Here is a 19,537-nt window from a genome sequence, read left to right as displayed (position 1 = left end):
CATTTATCCCATCAGAGCAGCTTGCTGGAATAACAGGGTCTTCACTGCACGACGGAAGGCGCGGAGGTCGGGGATCCTTCGTATGTCCGGGGGTAATTCATTCAAGAGGGCAGGGGCCCCCACAGAGAAGGCTGTCCCCCTGGGGGTCGCCAGTCTACATTGTTTGGCTGACGGCATCCTGAGGAGGCCCTCTCTATGTGAGCGTACCGGTCGGTGGGAGGCAATCGGTGGCAGAATGCGGTCTTGTAGATAGCCAGGTCCTAAGCCATGGAGCGCTTTAAAGATGGTAACCAACACCTTGAAGCGCCCCCGGAAGGCCACTGGGAGCCAGTGCAGCTCGCGCAAGAGGGGTGTTACATGGGAGCGACGGGTCGCCCCCATTATTACTTGTGCGGCCACATTCTGGACCAGTTGGAGCCTCCGGGTGCTCCTCAAGGGGAGCCCCATGTAGAGAGCGTTACAATAGTCCAGACGGGAAGTGACGAGGGCATGAGTGACTGTGTGCAAGGCGTCCCGATCCAGAAAGGGGCACAACTGGCGGATCAGGCGAACCTGATAAAAAGCCCCCCTGGCCTCTCTTAGGGGGGTTGCGACCTTCAGACAAGCAAAGTCAGTGGAGAAACCAGATTCATTTAACAACCAAGTTATTAACTTAATAAGTACAATGACTCACTTAACAACTGTGGCAAGAAAGGTCATAAAATGGGGCAAACTCGCTTAACATTTCGCTTAGCAACATAAATGTTGGCTCCATTATGGTCATAACTCGAGGACCACCTGAAGCTAAAACGGCCTGCTTTTGAAAACTGTTTCGAGAGTTTTATTGTAGCCACGACTGCAGTACCCAACCCTTCGCCATATCAGAAACTGGTGGGAACGGATTGTGGTATAGGCACTTCCACGGACAAAATGATCTGGATCTCAGCAAACCCAAGAGATCCTCTATGGGAAAAAGGGAGATCCTGGCTGAAGGTGTATGAACGATTAATCAGTGGGAAAATTTGCTTCTGGAAGTTGTGGCTTTTCAGAAGAGACTGGACAGCCATTGGTCTAGGTTCCCCTGCTTGAGGAAGGGGCTGGACTAGAAGACCTCCAAGGTCCCTTCCAACGCTGTTATTCTGTATTCTAAGGTCCTGTAATGGCACAGCACTGGATACCATCCAGCAGGTTTGTTTGTAGTCTTGGGATTCCAAGACAGAAAGAAACGGCCATTGCGGTTTATGTCCATAAAGGTACAGATGGACCTCGACTTATAAACAGCCACTTCACAACTTAACAGCCCTGTTGCTAACTTAACAACTGCAATGATTCACTTAAGTGTGACAAGAAAGATCGTAAAAAGGGGCAAGGCTCACTTAAAAAACTGTTTATTTACAGAAATGTGAGGCTCAGTTGAGATTGTAAATTGAGGACTGTGGTTGTCAGTCAAGAACTACAAACTTCAGTTAACTGAAGAAAGAACGTTAAACATAGAAGGTGATGATTTGTTATATGGATGGCATGCTTATTTGTTATATGAAAAAAAAGTGGATAAAGTGTTTAAGGGTCATATACTCAGAAATGCGTTGTTGAGGGTTTGGAAAAAGTACCAATACAAGCTGAACTATAAGATACCCATTTGGGCAAATCCCAGACATGCAATAGAAAATATAAGTATAGAGCAAAAAACAGAGGTGATTACTTATAAAGAGCTTCTTTTCTTGGAAAGGGGTAAATTGCAATTGAAATATTTAGATGAATTAAAAGAAGAAGGGATAATTTATACTTGGTTTCAGTATGGTCAGCTTCAAGCTAGATGGAGGGAAGATCAAAAATTTGGTGTTATATGCAAAATGAGGAAAATCTGGTGAAACAGATTAGAGATCAAAGCCAGATGCATATTAAAAGGTTGTATAATGCATTATTGGAAATAGATTCAGAAACGGAATTGGTTAAGGATTGTATGATAAAATGGGCACAAAACTTTCAGGAACCAGTGATGATGGAAACGTGGGAAAAGATTTGGGTCAGAAATGTTAAATTTATGCAAGCACAAAATTTCAGAGAGAATTTTTATAAAATGTTTTATAGATGGCACTTAGATCCTAAAAAATTATCATGTATGTACTCTAATTTGCAAGCTAAATGTTGGAGATGTGAATGTAATGATGCAACCTATTATCATATATGGTGGACCTGTAAGAAAATCAAGGCATTTTGGATAAAAATTTGGTGGGTGATGCAGAATATTCTGAAAAGAAGGTTGAAATTTACTCAATTGTTCCTATTGGGTATAACTACGGACTGTACAGTATCAGAGACTAAACTGATTTTGAATCTAATATCAGCAGCTAAGCTGTTGGTAGCGCAACAGTTAGTAGTCTGAGGATAAGTAGGTTAATCTATTTTATGATTGTTAAATGAAACACTTTGTATTTTGCTCTGGGAAGTCTGGGGGGGGAGGGGGGGATGAGGGGAGGGAAAGGGTGGGGGGAATATGGGGAGGAAGAAAATTTTTGTTTTTTGTAAAACTTTTCAATAAAAAAAAAAAGAACTACAAACTTCACTGTGGTTTAAGTCAAGGACTGGTACCTGTAACTGTATTACAGTTAATAGTTATAATAATAAAATAATATATTTCTTGATTCACAATTGTGATTGAGTCAGTAATTATGGTCCTATGCTGTGCTGGTTGTTAAAGCAGGTCATCGCATGAATCATCATCATCTTTTAACGACCCCCTAACCCCTGGTGGGGTGGAGTCTGGGCACCTGAATGGAGCTAGCAGTGTTTACTGGCCAGATGCCCTTCCTGTCACCCATGAGGAGTTATATTCTCATTGTGCCCAGAGAGAGAAATATCTGCCTCTACCTAGAATTGAACTCACAGCTTCCTGATTGCAAAGCGAGACCTCCATTTCTAGGCCACCGCACCACTCAGGTCATCCCATGAATGATCTGATTTTGTGACTTTTTTTCCCCGATGTTGTTAAGCAAACAGACTGTCTGCAAAGGGGTGTTTTTTCCCCAGAAACCAGAAATAGGTTATGTTATGCAAACAGCCTTAGAGGCAGGCCAGTTGGGAGCCCCCAAAATGGGATCCTGAGAGCGCAGGTGGGGGGCAGCTGCTGGAACTTTGAATCTGGGTCGTCAGTACTTTTTGGAGAAGGTCCATCATAACTTTGAACGGTCGCTAAGAGAGCGGTCATAACTCAAGGAATTCAATTTCAATTTCAATTTAATTCAATTTATATGCCGCCCCTCTCCGAAGACTCAGGGTGGCATATACAGGAATACCTGTGTCTGAAAAAAAAAACACCATATTGCATATTTAAGAAATCAAGAATTTATTTTCCAAATATAGAAAAATCACACGGGATTTCTCTTTGTCATAATGTCCACAGTTTAACCTTTTTTTAAAAAAAAAATATTAAAATTAAACTTCAAATTAAACAATTAGCATTTTCGGATCTTTGAAGAAAGCAGCAGAAAGAAACCCAACATCATAGATGTCAATGCCTGGGCTGTCCCTTAGGGTTTTTTAAAAGTGCTTTTGTTAGACATAATCCTAGGAATTTTGGAAGAGCCTTCCAGGGGGAAGGGGGGGTAGCAGCGAATTAAGAAAAGAGGGGAAAGTTAGTTGGGAACCTTCTCTGAGCTTGTAATAAAGCGTAATAAAACGCTTCCAAACGTTTTATTACCAGACTAGGTGACACCTTCAGTGGAGTTTAAGGGGTGTCAGCGTTGATATTCTCTGCTTCTAAGGGCCTCGTGTGGCCAGTAGGTCTAGTATTTATTTATTTATTTATTTATTTATTTATTTATTAAATTTATATACCGCCCTATTCCTAAGGGACTCAGTGATGGGAGGTCACGTCAGGTGAGGGTCACGTTACGTGAGGGTCTTGTGATGGGTCAAGGGATCCATCTCTAGAGCCAGGCAACCCCAATATCAAATCTAATCAATAAATAATAAATCAAGAATGGCCAATATAGGTGGGATCTTGCTGAGGTCCCACTGGGCCAAGGACTCAAGGGGGGCCATCACAGACGTGACCCAATTGAGAAACAGGACATGTTCACTCAAAGCAGCAGCTCCTTCTATGACGGGACCCTCCCCTGACACCACCTTCCCATCACAAGATCTACTGACCACACGGGGCCCTTTACAAGCAGAAAAAACACCAACACTGACCTCCCCTAAACTCTACTGAAGATGTTACTGTCAACCCTGAAGTGAACCTGGCTGAAGCCGTCTTGGGTTGCCACATAAGAGGGGGGGGGAATAACTAGATGGGGTTTTGTAGCCAAAACAATAAAGCTTTCCTGTGGGAACCAAGGACATTCTCACAGGCCAGGGGAGGGGCCAAGTAACCAAGCAACCGGCCAGCACCTGGGATTGGACAGCAGTGTCTTGGGAGAAAGGGAAAACTTTTACTTTTTAATTCAGTGAAAGCCCCAGGAACTTTCAGAGTCGGCTTTCACCAGTTGTGCCAATATGATGTATCCAATAAAACTGTTCTTGGGGGAAATTGCCTGCCTTGGAGTTCTGCTTTCTATGGGTGCCTTGCTTGGAACCCTGACAGTTACCTAGCCTGGTAATGAAACATTTGGAAACCAACCCACAACCTCAAGAGAATGAACCCCCCAACCCTCATCCTCCACCCGAGCTACAGATATTCACCCCCATGGCAGGGGAAAAGTTATTTTACAACCTCAGAGTCCAGGCGGGCAACATGGCTTCAACCATCTCTCCATCCTAACACGCCTGTGGGTGCCCCATCCCTGGAGGTTTTTAAGAGGTGATTGGACGGCCATTTGTCCAGAGTGGTACAGGATCTCCTGCTCGAGCAGGGGGTTGGACTAGAAGACCTCCGAGGCCCCTTCCAGCTCAGTTATTTTGTTGTTACTCTCTCTCCAGCTTGATGGGGCTGTACAACCACCTTGCAAGGAAGCTGCAAATGCATTTGCTGCAGGTTGCAGAGATGGGGAGGGCTGAGGCAGCTTCCAAATGCAGAGATTCGTGATTTCATGTCTCTTTTCCCTCTGTGTGAGTGGCCGCCTTCCCCCACCCCTGGCTCTGGACTCATCCTCACATTCCATAGAGCAGTGTTTCTCAACCTTGGAAGCTTGAAGATGGGTGGACTTCAACTCCCAGAATCCCCCAGCCAGCGCTGCTGGCTGGGGGATTCTGGGAGTTGAAGTCCACCCATCTTCAAGCTTCCAAGGTTGAGAAACACTGCCATAGAGCAATCCTCGCTAGCTCGTCTACCTCAGCCTGGAAACTGGAGGGCTGCTTAAGCATGAGCCAGCCGTGTGCTGCAGCTGCCAAAAAGGCCAATGCAATCCTGGGTTGCATCAACACAGGGATGACTTCAAGGTTGGCCCTGCTTTATGCCACTCTGGTAAGGCCACCTTGGAATACGGCATCCAGTTTTGGTCACCACGATACAGAAAAAGATCCCTTCAGCCTCCAACCCCGATAGTCTTTGACGGGGAAGAATGGGACATGATCTCCATTCCTGGTGAGTTTGGAGTTTTAAAGAAGGGAAGAAATGCAGCTGCAGGAGAGACATTCTCCCCTCGCTGCTAAGAGGGGAAGGGGGGGCACCTGGACTTCTCATCCAGCAGAAGAGGTTGCTCAGGAGCACGGAACTTGCCTGTGTCAGAAAGCAAGATGGGATTAAATTTTGTTTGCCGATTTAAAAAAAATTGCAAAAACTCCTTGGGAGTTGTTGTGGCTCCGTTACCTGAGCCTGTGTCATCGGCAGGAGAGGACTCCGAGAGTGAAGAAGAGGAGTTGGCAAGGCCTTCCTCTCCAGGACCCTCCTCTCTGGCAATGCCTCCAGAGGACACCGAAGGCCAAGAGATAGGTCCAGAGCCAAGCACGTCCCCGCAGCCACAGGTGGACAGCGACAAAGGAGATAAGTGCTGGCTGGATCCTCGACAGCGGCGCAGGGAGAAGCGTGCGCAGCAGAGGGGAAGGCGTGCCAGAGATTAGCTGAGTCACTGGACCACACCCCACAGGATATAAAAGGGAGCGTGGTGGCCGGTCAAACCTTGTGACGAACAAAGCTGAAAGCTTCCACGCCATTCTGCATTGCCGGACTTTTGCTTTAAGACTTTGCTGGAGTATCTCTGGACTTGATTAATTCCGTAATTATTGAGCTGCTTTCCTTTGATGTATCAGAAGTGGGGAGAAGTTATCTCTCCTCTTCGTAAATAATAAACGCTTGGCAGGCAGCCACTAGGTTGTTGCCAAGTTCCGTTATCATAAGGAAAAGGATTTTGCCGGCTGGTTTGGTCTTTAACTCTTGAACGTCTGTTGGCGTGTGTGCGTGGGGTTGGGGACAGAACAGGAGTGTACTAAACCGAACCCGGCTCTTCTGCCAGGGGAAGAAGAGCAAGACGTGGATCACAGATGGGGGGTGCGAGGAAAGAGTAGGGGGCTAAGAGCCACAGTGGCAGCAGGAGGGCTTGGGGCTGCACTGGGGGCTGCAGCACGGTTGAAGCGAGGGGTCGCTCCCCAAGGCCAGCTGGCTTTCCCCAAAGGTCATGTCCTGGTCAAAGGCAGCTTTCAGCAGGCGGGCCTCCTTAAGGACCTTCAGGATTCCGGGCTTCTGGGCCCCGGCTGGCAGGAGGTTGTAGTTCTCCGCAGGGTCCATCTCGAGGTCGAAGAGCAAGGGGGGCTCCTGGGGGGTGAGAGCAGTGAAGCCGCTGCAGGCCCGGTCAGGGGTTGCAGCGCTTGCGAAGGCTCCTGGAGATCGAAAGAGAGACGGGAGGCTGGTTGGGTATGGAGCATTTTATGGCGCATAGGCTTTGTGGTGTGGTTATCTTTTTAATATTGTAAACCACCCAGAGGTAGGATGGGTGGCAAATAAAGAGAGAGAGAGAGGGGTGAAAGAGAGAAGGATGAGAGAGGGATGGGGGAGGGAGGGGGAGAAAGAAGGATGAGAGAGGAGAGAGAAAGATGGGCGAGAGCGAGGGGGGAGGGAGGGGGGAGAGAAGAATGAGAGGGGAGAGAGAAAGGGAGAGAGAGGGATGAGAGGGGGAGAGGGGAGGAGGGAGAGAAAGGGATGAGAGGGAAGAGAGAGGAGAGAGCGAGGGGGAGAGGGAGGGGAGAGAGAAGGATGAGAGAGGGGAGAGAAAGATGGGAGAGAAAGAAGAATGAGAGAGGGGAGGGAGGGAGAGAAAGGGATGAGAGAGGGAAGAAAGAGGGATGAAACAGGGGAGAGAGAGGGGAGAGAAATGAGAGAGAGAATCTATCTATCTACCCATCTTTCCATCTGTCTCTGTTTCTGCCTCCCTGCCTGCCCATCTCTCCATCTCCATCTCTATCTCAGGACTGGAAGTTTCACTCCTGACCACTTTAGGCAGGCAGCAAAGAACTGGTTGCCAGTTTGCTTCCAATTCAAGGAGTTGGTTGTGACATTTGAAGCCCTTTGTGGCCAGGGACCCAGGTATCCAAGGAACCATCTTGCCCCAGTGGTTCTGGCAGAAGAGACCTCCTGCAGACCCCGCCGGTCGAGGAATTCCGGCTGATGGGTGCCAGGAGAAGGGCCTTTCCTGCTGTGGCTCCCACCCCCGGGAGCACCCTGGAAGTGAGATCTCCCCCAGCCTCCTGGCCTCCCAGAAGGGCCTTAAACCCGGCTCTGCCAACTGGCTTGGGGTTCCGATGGGGGCATCCCATCCTGGAGGTAGTCAGTAGGCTAGGAAGGACATCTCACCCCCATCCCGAATATCCTGGCTTTAAACTTAATCAATCTTTGTTCATTTTGATGGCTAATGTTTTCCACGTCTGCTTTTAGGATACGATAAGCCAGCCAGAGTCTCTTGAGAGTGAGATGGCCAGCATGTAAATCTAATCAATAAACAAAGGGCTCACCTTTGGTGAAGAAGTGGGCCTTGTACTTTCCGTAGCGGACAGCAAAAACCCCACACAGCTCATCAGGAGCTGACGGGTAGAAGAACATGGTCTGACGGGGGCTCTGTCAGAAGAATCAGACAAGACAACATCACCCTAGCCCTGATGACATTACCTAGTTTGGCAATGAAAGGTCTGCAAGTAAACAACCAAGCTCAGAAAGCATCAGGACCCCACAGTCCTCCTCCTCCTCCTCTCCAAAACTCCCACTCCCTTCTAGCACTGATGACACTACCTAGTTGGGTCATGAAACGTTTGCATGAAAGCAGCCAAGCTCAGAGAGCACCGAGGACCTCACAGTCGTCATCTTCCTCCTCCTCCTTCCCCCCTCTTCCCTCCCTTCTAGCACTGATGACGCTACCTAGTTGGGTCGTGAAACGTCTACATGAAAGCAGCCAAGCTCTGAGAGCACCGAGGACCCCAGAGAAGTCGTTGTCGTTGTGGTCATCCTCCTCCCCCACCCCACAAATCCTATTCCCTTCTAGCATTGATAATGTTACCTAGTTGGGTCATGAAATGTCTGCCTGTAAGCAGCCAAGTTCAGAGAGCACCAAGGACCCCCGTTCTCCTCCTCCTCCTCCTCTTTCCCCTTCTCCTCCCCTCCTTCCTTCTAGCACTGATGACGTTACCTAGTTGGGACATGAAACGTCTGCATGAAAACATCCAAGAAGAACTGAAGAAGCTTCTTGGATGAGAAGCGAAACGTTTTCAAGGAAAAACGGAGAACTTCCCGTTGCCTCTTGGAAAAGCACCTCTGGGACAACTGTGACCTGGATGATGGAGGATCTCCATGGACATCCAAGGGCATGGAAAGCGAGGCCCTCGCGGCCTCACAGCTGCCCCCCGAAGCCTACCTCTCCTTTCCCGAAGAGGACGGGGCTCAGGTCATATCCATCCAGCGTGACGTTGGGGAGACGCACCCCAGCCAGAGCAGCCACCGTGGGCAGGATGTCCAAGGTACTGGCCAGTTCATGGGTCACACCTGGCTCCAAGAGAAAGCAGTCAGGGAGGGCTGATTGAAGGAGCACCCCCTCTGCCCCTGCCCCATGGCAAGCTGAGGTCCTCCCGTCCCACCGGCTCACCTGGCGCAATGCGACCTGGCCAATAAGCCACAGCTGGTTCCCTCATGCCCCCTTCGTAGGTCGTCCCCTTCCCACATTTGAGCAAGCCAGAACTTCCTCCTCGGCACCCGCGCATCGTCTCTGGGCTGTCGAGAAATGAGAAATGAAATTTTAGCAAATGACTTTGAACCTCAGCAGCAGTCCAGCAAGTCCTCAACAGTAAGCAATTTATAAACAGTTTTGTTTTAATCCCCAATTTTTGAAAACTTTTGCCGCTCCAGCATTTATAAACTCTGGGCCTGTTTTGCAAGGTGGGGGGAGGGGGGTAGAAACTATTATTGTTGTAATATATCTATTGGTATTCAACTGGGGGGGGGGGGGGGCGGCACGCAGTGGTGAAATTCAAATTTTTTTTACTACCGGTTCTGGGGGCGTGGCTTGGTGGGCGTGGCAGGATACTGCAAAATCCCCATTCCCTCCCCATTTCAGAAAAAGGATATTTATTTATTTATTATTTATTTATTATTCAAATTTCTATACCGCCCTTCTCCTTTCGGACTCAGGGCGGTGAACAGCCAAGATAAAAACATCGATACAAACATCACAATTAAAATAAAGTTAAAATAATTTATAAATTTGGCCCATAATTTAAAACTTGTCAACTAAAATCAATATTAAAATTTTAAAACTAACCCTAAAATCAAGACAGACCGGCTAACTGGAAAAAATAAGTTTTTAGGGGCCGACGAAAAATCCGAAGGTCGGAGATCACTCGTATCTCTGGGGGTAGATTGTTCCATAGGGTAGGTGCCACCACAGAGAAGGCTCTCCTCATTGCAAAATCCCCATTCCCACCTCACTCTGGGGCCAGCCAGAGGTGGCAAATTTGAACTACTCAAAATTTCTGCTACCGGTTCTCCAGAACCTGCTGGATTTCACCCCTGGGGGACGATATGTGTGTGTGTGTTTTTGTCTCTTTTTTTAAGTGCCCAATTTCTTTAAAAAGGTTTTGTTTTTTAAGTTTGCCAAACTAGACTTCTTTGGGGGGTTTCCCCCTTGAAAACGTTTCTCTTCTCATCCAAGAAGCTTCTTCTGTTCTGAAAAATTGAAGAACTTCTCCAGAATGGAAGAAGCTTCTAGGGTGAGAAGCGAAATGTTTTCAAGGAAAAAACCCAAGAAAGTCTAGCTGCCTTTTGGAAAAGCACATTTGGGGCCCTGCCATGAGGTTCTGTTAAACTGGATTTTCTGGTGTTATAAGAACCCGCCCAAGCTATGCAGAGATGCTTTCATGGCAGCAGGATTCATCACCGATGGTCAGAAAGGACTGCCTGGCCTTTGCCAACCCTTGAGGCTAAACTGACCACCTTCCTGCAGCCCTCTCTCCATTCCTGAGCCAAAGGCTGGCCCCGGCTGCACACTTACCCATTGTCGGATGTGAAAAACACCAGGGAATTTTTGTGGACCCCGGCATCCTGCAAAGCTTGCAAGAGGAAGCTGACTGTTCCATCAAACTCCAGGAGGGAGTCACCATACGGTCCTCTAGAGGATCGGCCAGTGTAGTTTTGGCTCCCGAACTGGGGATAATGGGTATGCTGGAAAGAGGGGGGGAAAGACACAACCCTCAATACTGAAAGCCTCCCAGAGTCACTGACTGAGATGGGCAGCTATAGAAATTGGATGGATGAATAGAAGAGTCTCAAAAAGGATGAGGGGACTGGAGGCTGAAACATATGAAGAATGGTTGCAGGAACTGGATAGGTCTAGTTTAATGAAGAGAAGGACCAGGGGAGACATGATAGCAGTGTTGCAATATCTCAGGGGCTGCCCCAAAGAAGAGGGAGTCAAGCTATTCTCCAAAGCCCCTGAAGGCAGGAGAAGAAGCAACGGGTGGAAACTAACCAAGGAGAGAAGCAACCTGGAACTAAGGAGAAATTTCCTGGCAGTGAGGACAATCAACCAGTGGAACGGCTTGTCTTCAGAAGCTGTGGATGCTCCATCACTGGAGTCTCAAAGGTGCTTTTTCAGGAGGCAACTGGACTTTCTGGTTTTTTCTTTTGGAGATGTTTCGCTTCTCATCCAAGAAGCTTCTTCAGCTCTGACAGGATAGTGGGGAATGGAGGGATTTATATTCCTTCTCCATCCAATCAGAGCTGAAGAAGCTTCTTGGATGAGAAGCGAAACCTCTCCAAAACAAAAAACCAGAAAGTCCAGTTGCCTCCTGAAAAAGCACCTCTGGGACAACCCTGACCTGGAGGACTGAGAATCTCTACAGACTTCCATCACTGGAGGCCTCCAAAAATAACCATTTGTCTGGAACGGCATAGGGTCTCCTGTTTGAGCAGGGGGCTGGACTAGAAGACCTCCAAGGTCCCTTCCAGCTCTCTTACGCTATGATTCTATGTTGGTGTGAAAAACTGAATGACTATATGGAGACTTCTGCTTTCCAAACCCAGCAACCTAAAAGGAGCTCCAGAGCAGCCCCCGGCAGGCCCAGCCATCCCACTCAGCAGAACAAGCGCAATGGATCCCCAAAACGGATCCCCAAATCACAGGGCAGATTCCCACCAATTCTAGGAAGCTGCAACGCATCAACTAAATCCCTAAAAAAGCTCTCTAGACAGAAAGACTGCAAACATCGGCCTCCACTACAGGTAGTCCTCAAGTTAGGAGCACAGTTGAGCCCAAAATGTCTGTTGTTAAGCGAGACAGTTGTTAAGTGACCCTTTTTACGACCTTTCTTGCCACAGCTGTTAAGTGTATGGCTGCAACTGTTAAGTTAGTAACGCGGATGGGTTGCCAAAGAGGTCATGAGACCCCGGGACACTGCAACTGTCATAAGTACGAGTCAGCTGCCAAGCGTCTGAATTTTGATCATGTGACCACAGGGATGCTGCAATGGTCGTAAGTGTGAAAAACGGTCCTAGGTCCCTTTTTCAGCTCCCCTTGTAACTTCGGATAGTCACTAAGCGAACGGTTGCTAAGTCAAGGGCTACCTCTACCTGCAATCAGACTTAAGAGATAAAAGTTGGGACGTTTGTGAGATTGCCAAGTGTGGGAATATGGAATATGGAAACTTCCAGCCCCTGTTTGATCTGCAAGGCATTTTCTGCTCAGGATCGAAGGCCAAAGAGGACTGGCTGGATCAAAGGAGCCGAGCCATAAAGTTGGAGAAGGACTTTGGTCTTGGTGTGGCTTCCGCAGGGTGTGTGTCTGTGCGTGTGTGAGAGAAAGGGGGGGGGGGAGTGAGGGGAGCAGCGGAGACAGAGAAGCAGCAACACCCCCCCCCCAACAGAGAGGCTTCCTGCGCAGGACACCCAGGGCCAAAGGCCACCAAGCTTTCCATCGGACTCTCCAGATGAATGGAGACCGCAGGTTGTCCTCGATTTACGAGAGTTTAGCGTCGTTTGAAAAAAAAAATTCAGACGCTTGCCAACTGACTCCTATTTATGACGTTCGCAGCATCCGGGGGTCACAGGATGCCTTTGGTGACCTTCTGATGAGCAAAGTCAAGGGGGAAACCAGATTCATTTAACGATCGTGTCACCAACTTAAAAACTGCACTTAACAACGGTGGCAAGCGAGGTCGTAGAATGGTGCAAAATTCACTGAGCCACAGAAATGTTGGGCTCAATTGTGGTCGTACGTTGAGGACTACCTGTATACAATGGGCTGAGGTTACCCCACCCCACCCTTCCTGCTCATGCCCCCCACCACCCCCACCCCCCGCCCCAGGAGACTCACGTGGGAGGCGTAGTAGAGGAAGAAGGGCTGCTTGCGCTGGGCAGAAGCCATGATGAAATCTCGTGCAAATGCGTTGTAGTGGCCCTCCAGGTGCGGGAAGTAAATCGGCTGCTGCACAATACTCCGGTTCAGGAAGAGGGGGACGAGGACCCCCCCCTGGTCACAGACCCCAAAGCACAGAGTGCTGGGAGGGAAGCAGGTTAGGTTCTGGCAGGGGCCCTGCGAAAGAGGCGGGAGGGGTGAGGAAGGGGAGGGCAAGGGAGGAGGCACGCAGCGGAGCCCTCCCTGCAAGCCACACGGCCCCTTCCCCTCCTTTAAGCAACCCCCCACTCCCTCCGTTGGGAAACTTACAGTCAGGCTAGAAGGAGGGGGCAAGGGGGCAAGTAGCCTTGAGTCTTTGCACAGCCACAAGAGGCATAAGCCTGACAACCATCACTCCCACTTTCCCTCCTCCTTCTCTTCCTCCTTCTCCTTCTTCCACCTCCTCCTCCTCCTCCCCTCCCTCCTATCTATTTGCAAAGTGTGGCGGTGTGTTTTAATCTTCTCTCTGGGGTCCTTGGTGCTCTCTGAGTTTGGTTGTTTTCTTGCAGACGTTTCATGACCCAACTAGGTATCATAATCAGTGCTAGAAGGGAAGGGATATTTAAACAGAAAGCAAGCCCTCCCCCCTCCCTTCTAGCACTGATGATGTTCCCTAGCTGGGTCATGAAAGTCCAACCCTTCTATTGGGGATTCAGACCCTTCCACCCAAGGAGATGACAGTCCCAGGGAGCCCGGAATCCCCCCCCCCCGTCACCCCTGCAGCTTCTCACCTGGTCGTGTGAGTAGGGCACCCCCAAGAAGTGGTCAAAGCCTTGGTTGGTGGGCAGGAACATGCCGTTGGGACCCAGGCCCAGATGCCACTTGCCAACCATGGCGGTGGCATAGCTCTGCTCCTTCAGCAATTCGGCCACCGTCACCTCGGCCAGCGGGAGGCCTCCCCGCGACCCCGGATAAAAGACGCCCGGATAGATGCCGGACCGGGTCTGATAGCGTCCAGTCAGGAGGGCTGCCCTGCACAGAGAGAAACGCAGAGTCCTGGACTTACCACCATTCATTGAGGGACCATTCTAAGCTCCAACGGCACTGAAAAAAGTGGCATATGACCGTTTCTTCTGAGCCAGCTCCCCAAACCCCACAAACCCTCTGAAGAAGGGAACTCAAAGGTTCCTTTATGAGGAGCACCAGCAGCCCCGGCAAAAAGTTTCTCTCTCGCCGCAAGCTAACAAGTCCATCCAGCAGGAAATATTTTGAAGACCTAAATTAGTTGATATTAAAAATTTGTACGGCAAAGGAAAAAGGCGAGAATAAAATTAAAAATGCTGCAAGCTCTTAAAAGTAGAGGTGGTTTTGGTCTTCCAGATTGGGAACTATATTACCAAGCATCGGCACTTTCGTGGGTGAAAGAGTGGGCTAATTTGAGGAATAAAAGGCTATTAGCGTTGGAAGGGCATCCTCTGCCTGCCTTTTTATGGCACGAGAAGGGCAAGATGCACCACTACTTCCAGAGGCATCACATTAGAAATGCATTACTGCTAGCATGGACCAAAATCAAAGAACACTATTTGAAAATGCCAGAATGTTTACCTATAATGGAGGTGTGGATATAGCCCAATGTCATAAATTTGGACAAAATTATAAGATATAAGGACATATTAAACAAAAGGGGAGAACTAAAAACAAAACAAGAACTAAAAGGATTAGGAATTGATCTATTATGGTGGCCACAGTTGCAGATAAAATCAGATATGAAAAAGACAGGCAGGAGTACGGGTTTTATAATGAACCAAATGAACTGGACCAGATCTTAATGGGAACAAATCAAAAATTAATCAAGCGGACATACAGTTATTTATTGACTTACAAGTTGGAGGAGGAACAAGTAAAGGAAGCAATGATAATTTGGGCTAAGAATTTTGGTTACACAATAGATTTGGACAGGTGGCAGAAATTGTGGAATAGAAATCATAAAATCTTACAATGTCAACAGCATGCAAAGAAAACATGGACACCTAGAGAACGCACTGCTCAACATAGAAATGGAATGTATGATATTAAAAAAAATTTTTTTTTATTAAATCTGTCCAGCAGGGAGATGAATAGCTGCCTGCCACAGCTATTCATCTCCACCCCCTGCCTTTTATCCTCAAGAGCTAGGTGGGATTTCGCTAGCAGCGGTGGCTCTTCCGTCCCGAGGACCGGCCCATAGATTTCCAATGCTCTCCTCTCCTCTGCCTTCTGCACATCCGGCACTAGACCCAGCTGTTCCTCCTCTTCCTCATCAGCCACCTCCAGACCTGGGGACTGTTAACTCTCCATCTGAGGGCTGACGGACAACCTAGGTTCCACCTCTGTCCCTCTCTCTCCGCCAGCTCCATTCCCTCTTCCCTCTCGGAGCTCTCAGGTTGCCCTGATGCTGACCCTGACTCCCACACCTCCTCCTCCTCCGATTCGGCTGTTGGAGGGGCCTGCAGTCGACAGACCACAACACTGTTGTTCACACTGACGACCCTTGCAGCGTCCCCAAGGTCACGGGATCAAAATTCGTATGCTTGGCAGCTGACTCATATTATGACGGTCGCAGTGTCCCAGGGTCGCGTGATCCCCTTTTGCGACCTCCTAACAAGCAAAGTCCACGGGGAACCAAGATTCACTTGATAACCATATAACTAACTTAGCCACTTAAAAACGGCGGCATCAAAAAATTTAAAGTGGGGCAAAAACTCACTTGACCACTGTCTCACTTAGCAACAGAAATTTTGAACTCAATTTGTGGTCGTAAATCAAAGTCTACCTGTAGATGGTTAGGTCCAATCATCCTCAGAGCCAGAGCCCAGGGAAGCCAAGAGCTGAAAGGTCTCCACCTTGGACACAGAGGGCATCTCAAGAGGTTCAGCACCTCTCTTGATGCCTGTTTCCCTTTCCCTTGGGCTTTGAGGACTGCTTCATGGACAGCCTTGAACCCTCTTGACAAAAGAGGCGCCTCAGACTCTTCTGGGGTGACTCTCGGAAGAAGAGAAGGAGACCACTCTACCTGGAAGGGCTGCAGACGGAGCTGCTGCTGTAGAAGTCCGTGAAGCGCAGGCCCTCGGCAGCCATCTTGTCCAGGTTGGGGGTGGCAGAGGTGGGATGTCCATAGCTGCCCAGGTCTCCAAAGCCCAGGTCATCCGCAAAAATCAGGACGATGTTGGGGGGTTGGTAGGCTGACCCAAGGGAGGCCAGCAGCCCCAGGGAGCACAGGGCGAGGAGCCAGGATGGAGGCAAGGCTGACATGTTGCCCAGAAGGAAGCAGGAAGCCTGTCCAAGCCACGAGGTCACCAACTAGAGTGGGGCGCCAGAGGTCCAGCCCACAGCATGCCCCACTGCTCTCCAATCAGGAGAAGAGCAGTCCGGATTCAACCGTCACCGGGAGGATCTTCAGCCCGAGGTTGACTCTTCCAAGTTCTCCGGAGACCCTGCGCTCGGTCCAAGGCTGCAAAAGGAGAGAAGACTCAGGAAAAGTAGGAGAAACACCCTAGGAGAAAACAGAGCAATAAAGAAAATAATCAGTATTTCAAGAGCAGGAAGCAGCCCTGGCACTGGAAAAGCTGCCGGGAGGGGTCTAGAAATGGTTGTGCTTTTTTTTTAAAGAACAGAATAAATTCACCAACAAGCACAATGAACTCGACCGAGGAAAACAGGTTAGAACAATGGGGGCTAAGACGGAACGTTCTAGAACAGGGATCCCTACCTGATGGGTCAGACTACGTCACGCAGCATAGCTCGCCCAGCATAGCCACGATGGGAGTTGTAGTCCACCCTGGAAGTGGTGGGTTTAGCCCCCCTTGAAAAATGGAAGCCGCTGATCCGAGATGAGCCAACGGATTGCTAATCTCAAATAACACATGCAAGTCAGAGTCCCAGGGTTGGAAGGGACTTGGAGGTCTTCTAGTCCAACCCCAGGCCCCGACTGGACTTCTTAGGCCATCTGTTATTCTGTTATCCCAGACCAATGGGATAGGGTGAGAGCAATTAGCCAGTGGAAGAGAAATTGCCTCCAGAAGTTGTGGGAGTTTTTAAGAAGAGGCTGGACAACCATTTGTCTGAAGCGGTGCAGGGCTTCCTGCTTGAGCAGAGTCTAGAAGACCTCCAAGGTCCCTTCCGTCTCTCTGGTTCTATTATTTTGTAGAAAGCAAGAGCCCCTCACCCGGGGCCCTCCAAAGGTCATGCATAAGTGTCTCAGCACTACAGGGGAGTCTTTGACTTGCGACCACAATTGTGCCCAAATTTTCCATGGCTAAGCAAGACAGTTGTTCAGTGAGTTTTGCCCCATTTTACAGCCTTTCTTCCCACAGTCATTAAGTGAATCGCTGCAGTTGTGAAGTTAGTTAGTAGCACGGTTGTTAAATGAATCTGGCTTCCCCGTTGACTTTGCTTGTCAGAAGGTCACAAAATGGGAACCCGGGACGCTGCGACCGTCCTAAATATGAACCCATGGCCAAGCATCCAAATTTTGGTCCCGTGACCATGGGGATGCTGCAACGGTCACAAGTGTGAAAAGCAGCCATAAATCACTTGTTTTCCAGCGCTGCTGTAACTTTGAACAGTCTCTAAATGTAAACGTTGTAAGTCGAGGACTACTGCACAGCTTGATCTGAATCCTGACTGCTTCTCTCTTGCTGGGAGGGAGTCACCCCCCCTCCCCAACCCTTCCCTAAAAAGCCTTAGAGCAGTGTTTCTCAACCTTGGAAGCTTGAAGATGGGTGGACTTCAACTCCCAGAATCCCCCAGCCAGCGCTGCTGGCTGGGGGATTCTGGGAGTTGAAGTCCACCCATCTTCAAGCTACCAAGGTTGAGAAACACTGCCTTAGAGGAAGCCCAGCCACTTTCAGGGAGCGCCTCCAGATGCCTGGGAGGGTCCCCCAAAGGCCTCCCGGATCCCACCCGAAAGAGCTTTCCCAGCTGCGGCAGACGGAGAGCTCCTGCGGGCTGGCTCCGATGGACCCGAAGCCCCGGTGGCTAAGGAAGAGGGGCGGCTGCTTGGTCTCCCCGCGGCGCTGCTCGGCCCGGCTTAGGGCAGGGAGGGACCCCCGAGGGAAGCCCCGGAGTGCCTGGGGAAGGCTGTCCAAGCAGCCGCCCCCGAGACCCCAACCCGGCTGCAAGCGCCCCGGCCTCGCCTCGCCTCGCCTCGCCTTTACCTCGGCCGCCCCGCGGAAGCTCCGCTCCTCCGCCGATCCAGCTGTGTCTGGCGGCCCCGGCTCGAGTCACGCGGGGCAGCGGGGCCGGCCTTCAAGTGCGGGGGAGGGGCTTCTCCGGGCGGAGGGGCGGGGCTACTGCGCTGCCCGGGGCTGCCGCTCGACCTTCGCCGCCCCACCTGGCCACGCGCGGAGCCGCCGGGCAGCCCCTCGGGCCAGCTGCAGCGAGACGCCCCGGCCCCCCTGCTCCGCCGCTGGAGTAGAGGAGGGTCTTCCCGCCCTTCCCCCGCCCGGAGTCCCCGGGGCTGGGCTGCGGGAGGGGCGCCGGGCGGGCCAAGGGCTGGGTGGAAGGCCCCTCCTCTACTCCGGGCTGGGGCTCTCTCGCTGCAGCTGGCCCGAGTGGCTGCGCCCGCCTTGGGCCGCGGAGGGTCCCGGGGCTCCGGCCAAGGGCTCCAGGCTGCCCGAGGCGAGCGGGCTGCCTGCTTCGCTTCCCCCTCTCGGTCAGGGTCGCCTTTCGGCGGCCAGAAAGCTTCGCCCCGCGGGACCCCCGAGAGCGCCCAGCCCAGCCCCGCCTGCCCCCCTCCCAGAGAGCGGCTGCTTCTGCCCAGGCGGCGCTGCACGGGGGGCGTGGGGGAGACCCCCCCCTCCTCCAGAGGCTAGTGGGGACCTTTCGAAGAAGACCCAGGCGAAGGGCGTCTTCCCACCTTTTCCCCAAGGAAATTGCGGCTGCGCATGGCCCATCCCACGTTGCCAGATGCACAGGCCCGGGGACGAAGGGCGAAGGTGGCATTGCCAGGCCGGAGGGAGGCAGCACCAGACGGCTAACGACAGGCCCCCTTCGCTTCGCTTCTCCCTCTTCTCAGCCAGGCTGGAGCTGCCCTGGCAAGGCTGAGCACAGCTGCCGCCGGGAAGCGGAGGAGACTTGGGGGGGGGGGGGGGGGGGGCGGGGCAGGAGCACAAGATTGGGTTGAAGGAAGCAAGTCGCTGTTATAAACGTGTGTCCTGATTCATAACTCCCCATAAAATACCTTGGTCTCATCCAGATGCAAATCTGGTTTATTAATGTCTCATTAATAGACATTAATAAAAATTCTAATTAATATTAATATTTCCTGGTTCAACAACTTCAGAGCAAGCGCAGAGGCTGCATGGAGGGGGGGCAGAGGAGGAATCCACCTGCTTGAAAAAGGAGGAATCAGAATGGCAAACACTGAGCTCATGTCATGTGCCAAGCCCTGGCATCTCTCTTTGTGCCAGGTTGCTCTGTATTAATAATAATTATTTACTGAACATTTTCAAACAAATAACAAAGATCTCCTGTATGGAGAATTAGTGCAGGGAAAGCGCCTGAGAGGGAGACCACAGCTGCGATACCAGGATATCTGCAAGAGGGACCTAAAGGCCCTGGGAATGGACATTAACCACTGGGAAACCTTGACCTCTGATCGTTCAGCTTGGAGGCTAAAGACGCAGCATGGCCTTCTCCAATTCGAAGAGACACTTGAGGCAAAGGGGCAGTCCCGGAACCAGCGAAATCTGGGGGCTGGGCAGGGGACAGAATGGATCTGCCCTCAGGGTGGAAGGGATTGAGAGCCACTCTCCAATTGGCCTTTTCAGTCA

General features: G+C 50.5%; 1 protein-coding gene across 2 annotated transcripts; it reads right to left on the bottom strand.

Moving 5' to 3' along the window:
* Window positions 1-3,835: 3,835 nt before the first annotated feature.
* ARSA (arylsulfatase A) lies at window positions 3,836-18,021 on the bottom strand. Of its 2 annotated transcripts, none has more exons than XM_034430058.3 (9): window positions 17,921-18,021; window positions 15,778-16,257; window positions 13,517-13,757; window positions 12,705-12,923; window positions 10,386-10,555; window positions 8,985-9,109; window positions 8,757-8,884; window positions 7,864-7,966; window positions 3,836-6,735 (listed from the first exon to the last, which is right to left on the bottom strand). In XM_034430058.3, exons 2-9 carry the CDS (start codon window positions 16,014-16,016, stop codon window positions 6,428-6,430), a joined length of 1,533 nt encoding a protein of 510 aa, XP_034285949.2. In that variant the 5' UTR covers window positions 16,017-16,257; window positions 17,921-18,021; the 3' UTR covers window positions 3,836-6,427. The 2 variants fall into 2 exon arrangements, with proteins under 2 accessions (XP_034285949.2, XP_034285952.2); XM_034430061.3 differs by having other exon boundaries at window positions 15,778-16,215; window positions 17,921-18,017.
* Between the last annotated feature and the right edge of the window lie 1,516 nt (window positions 18,022-19,537).

This window comes from Pantherophis guttatus, chromosome 7, assembly GCF_059756535.1.
Source record: "Pantherophis guttatus breed Tessera chromosome 7, ASM5975653v1, whole genome shotgun sequence".
Lineage (NCBI taxonomy): Eukaryota > Metazoa > Chordata > Lepidosauria > Squamata > Colubridae > Pantherophis > Pantherophis guttatus.
The sequence above is the reverse complement of the archived record's forward strand: the minus strand, read 5'-3'. Positions and strand labels throughout refer to the sequence as shown.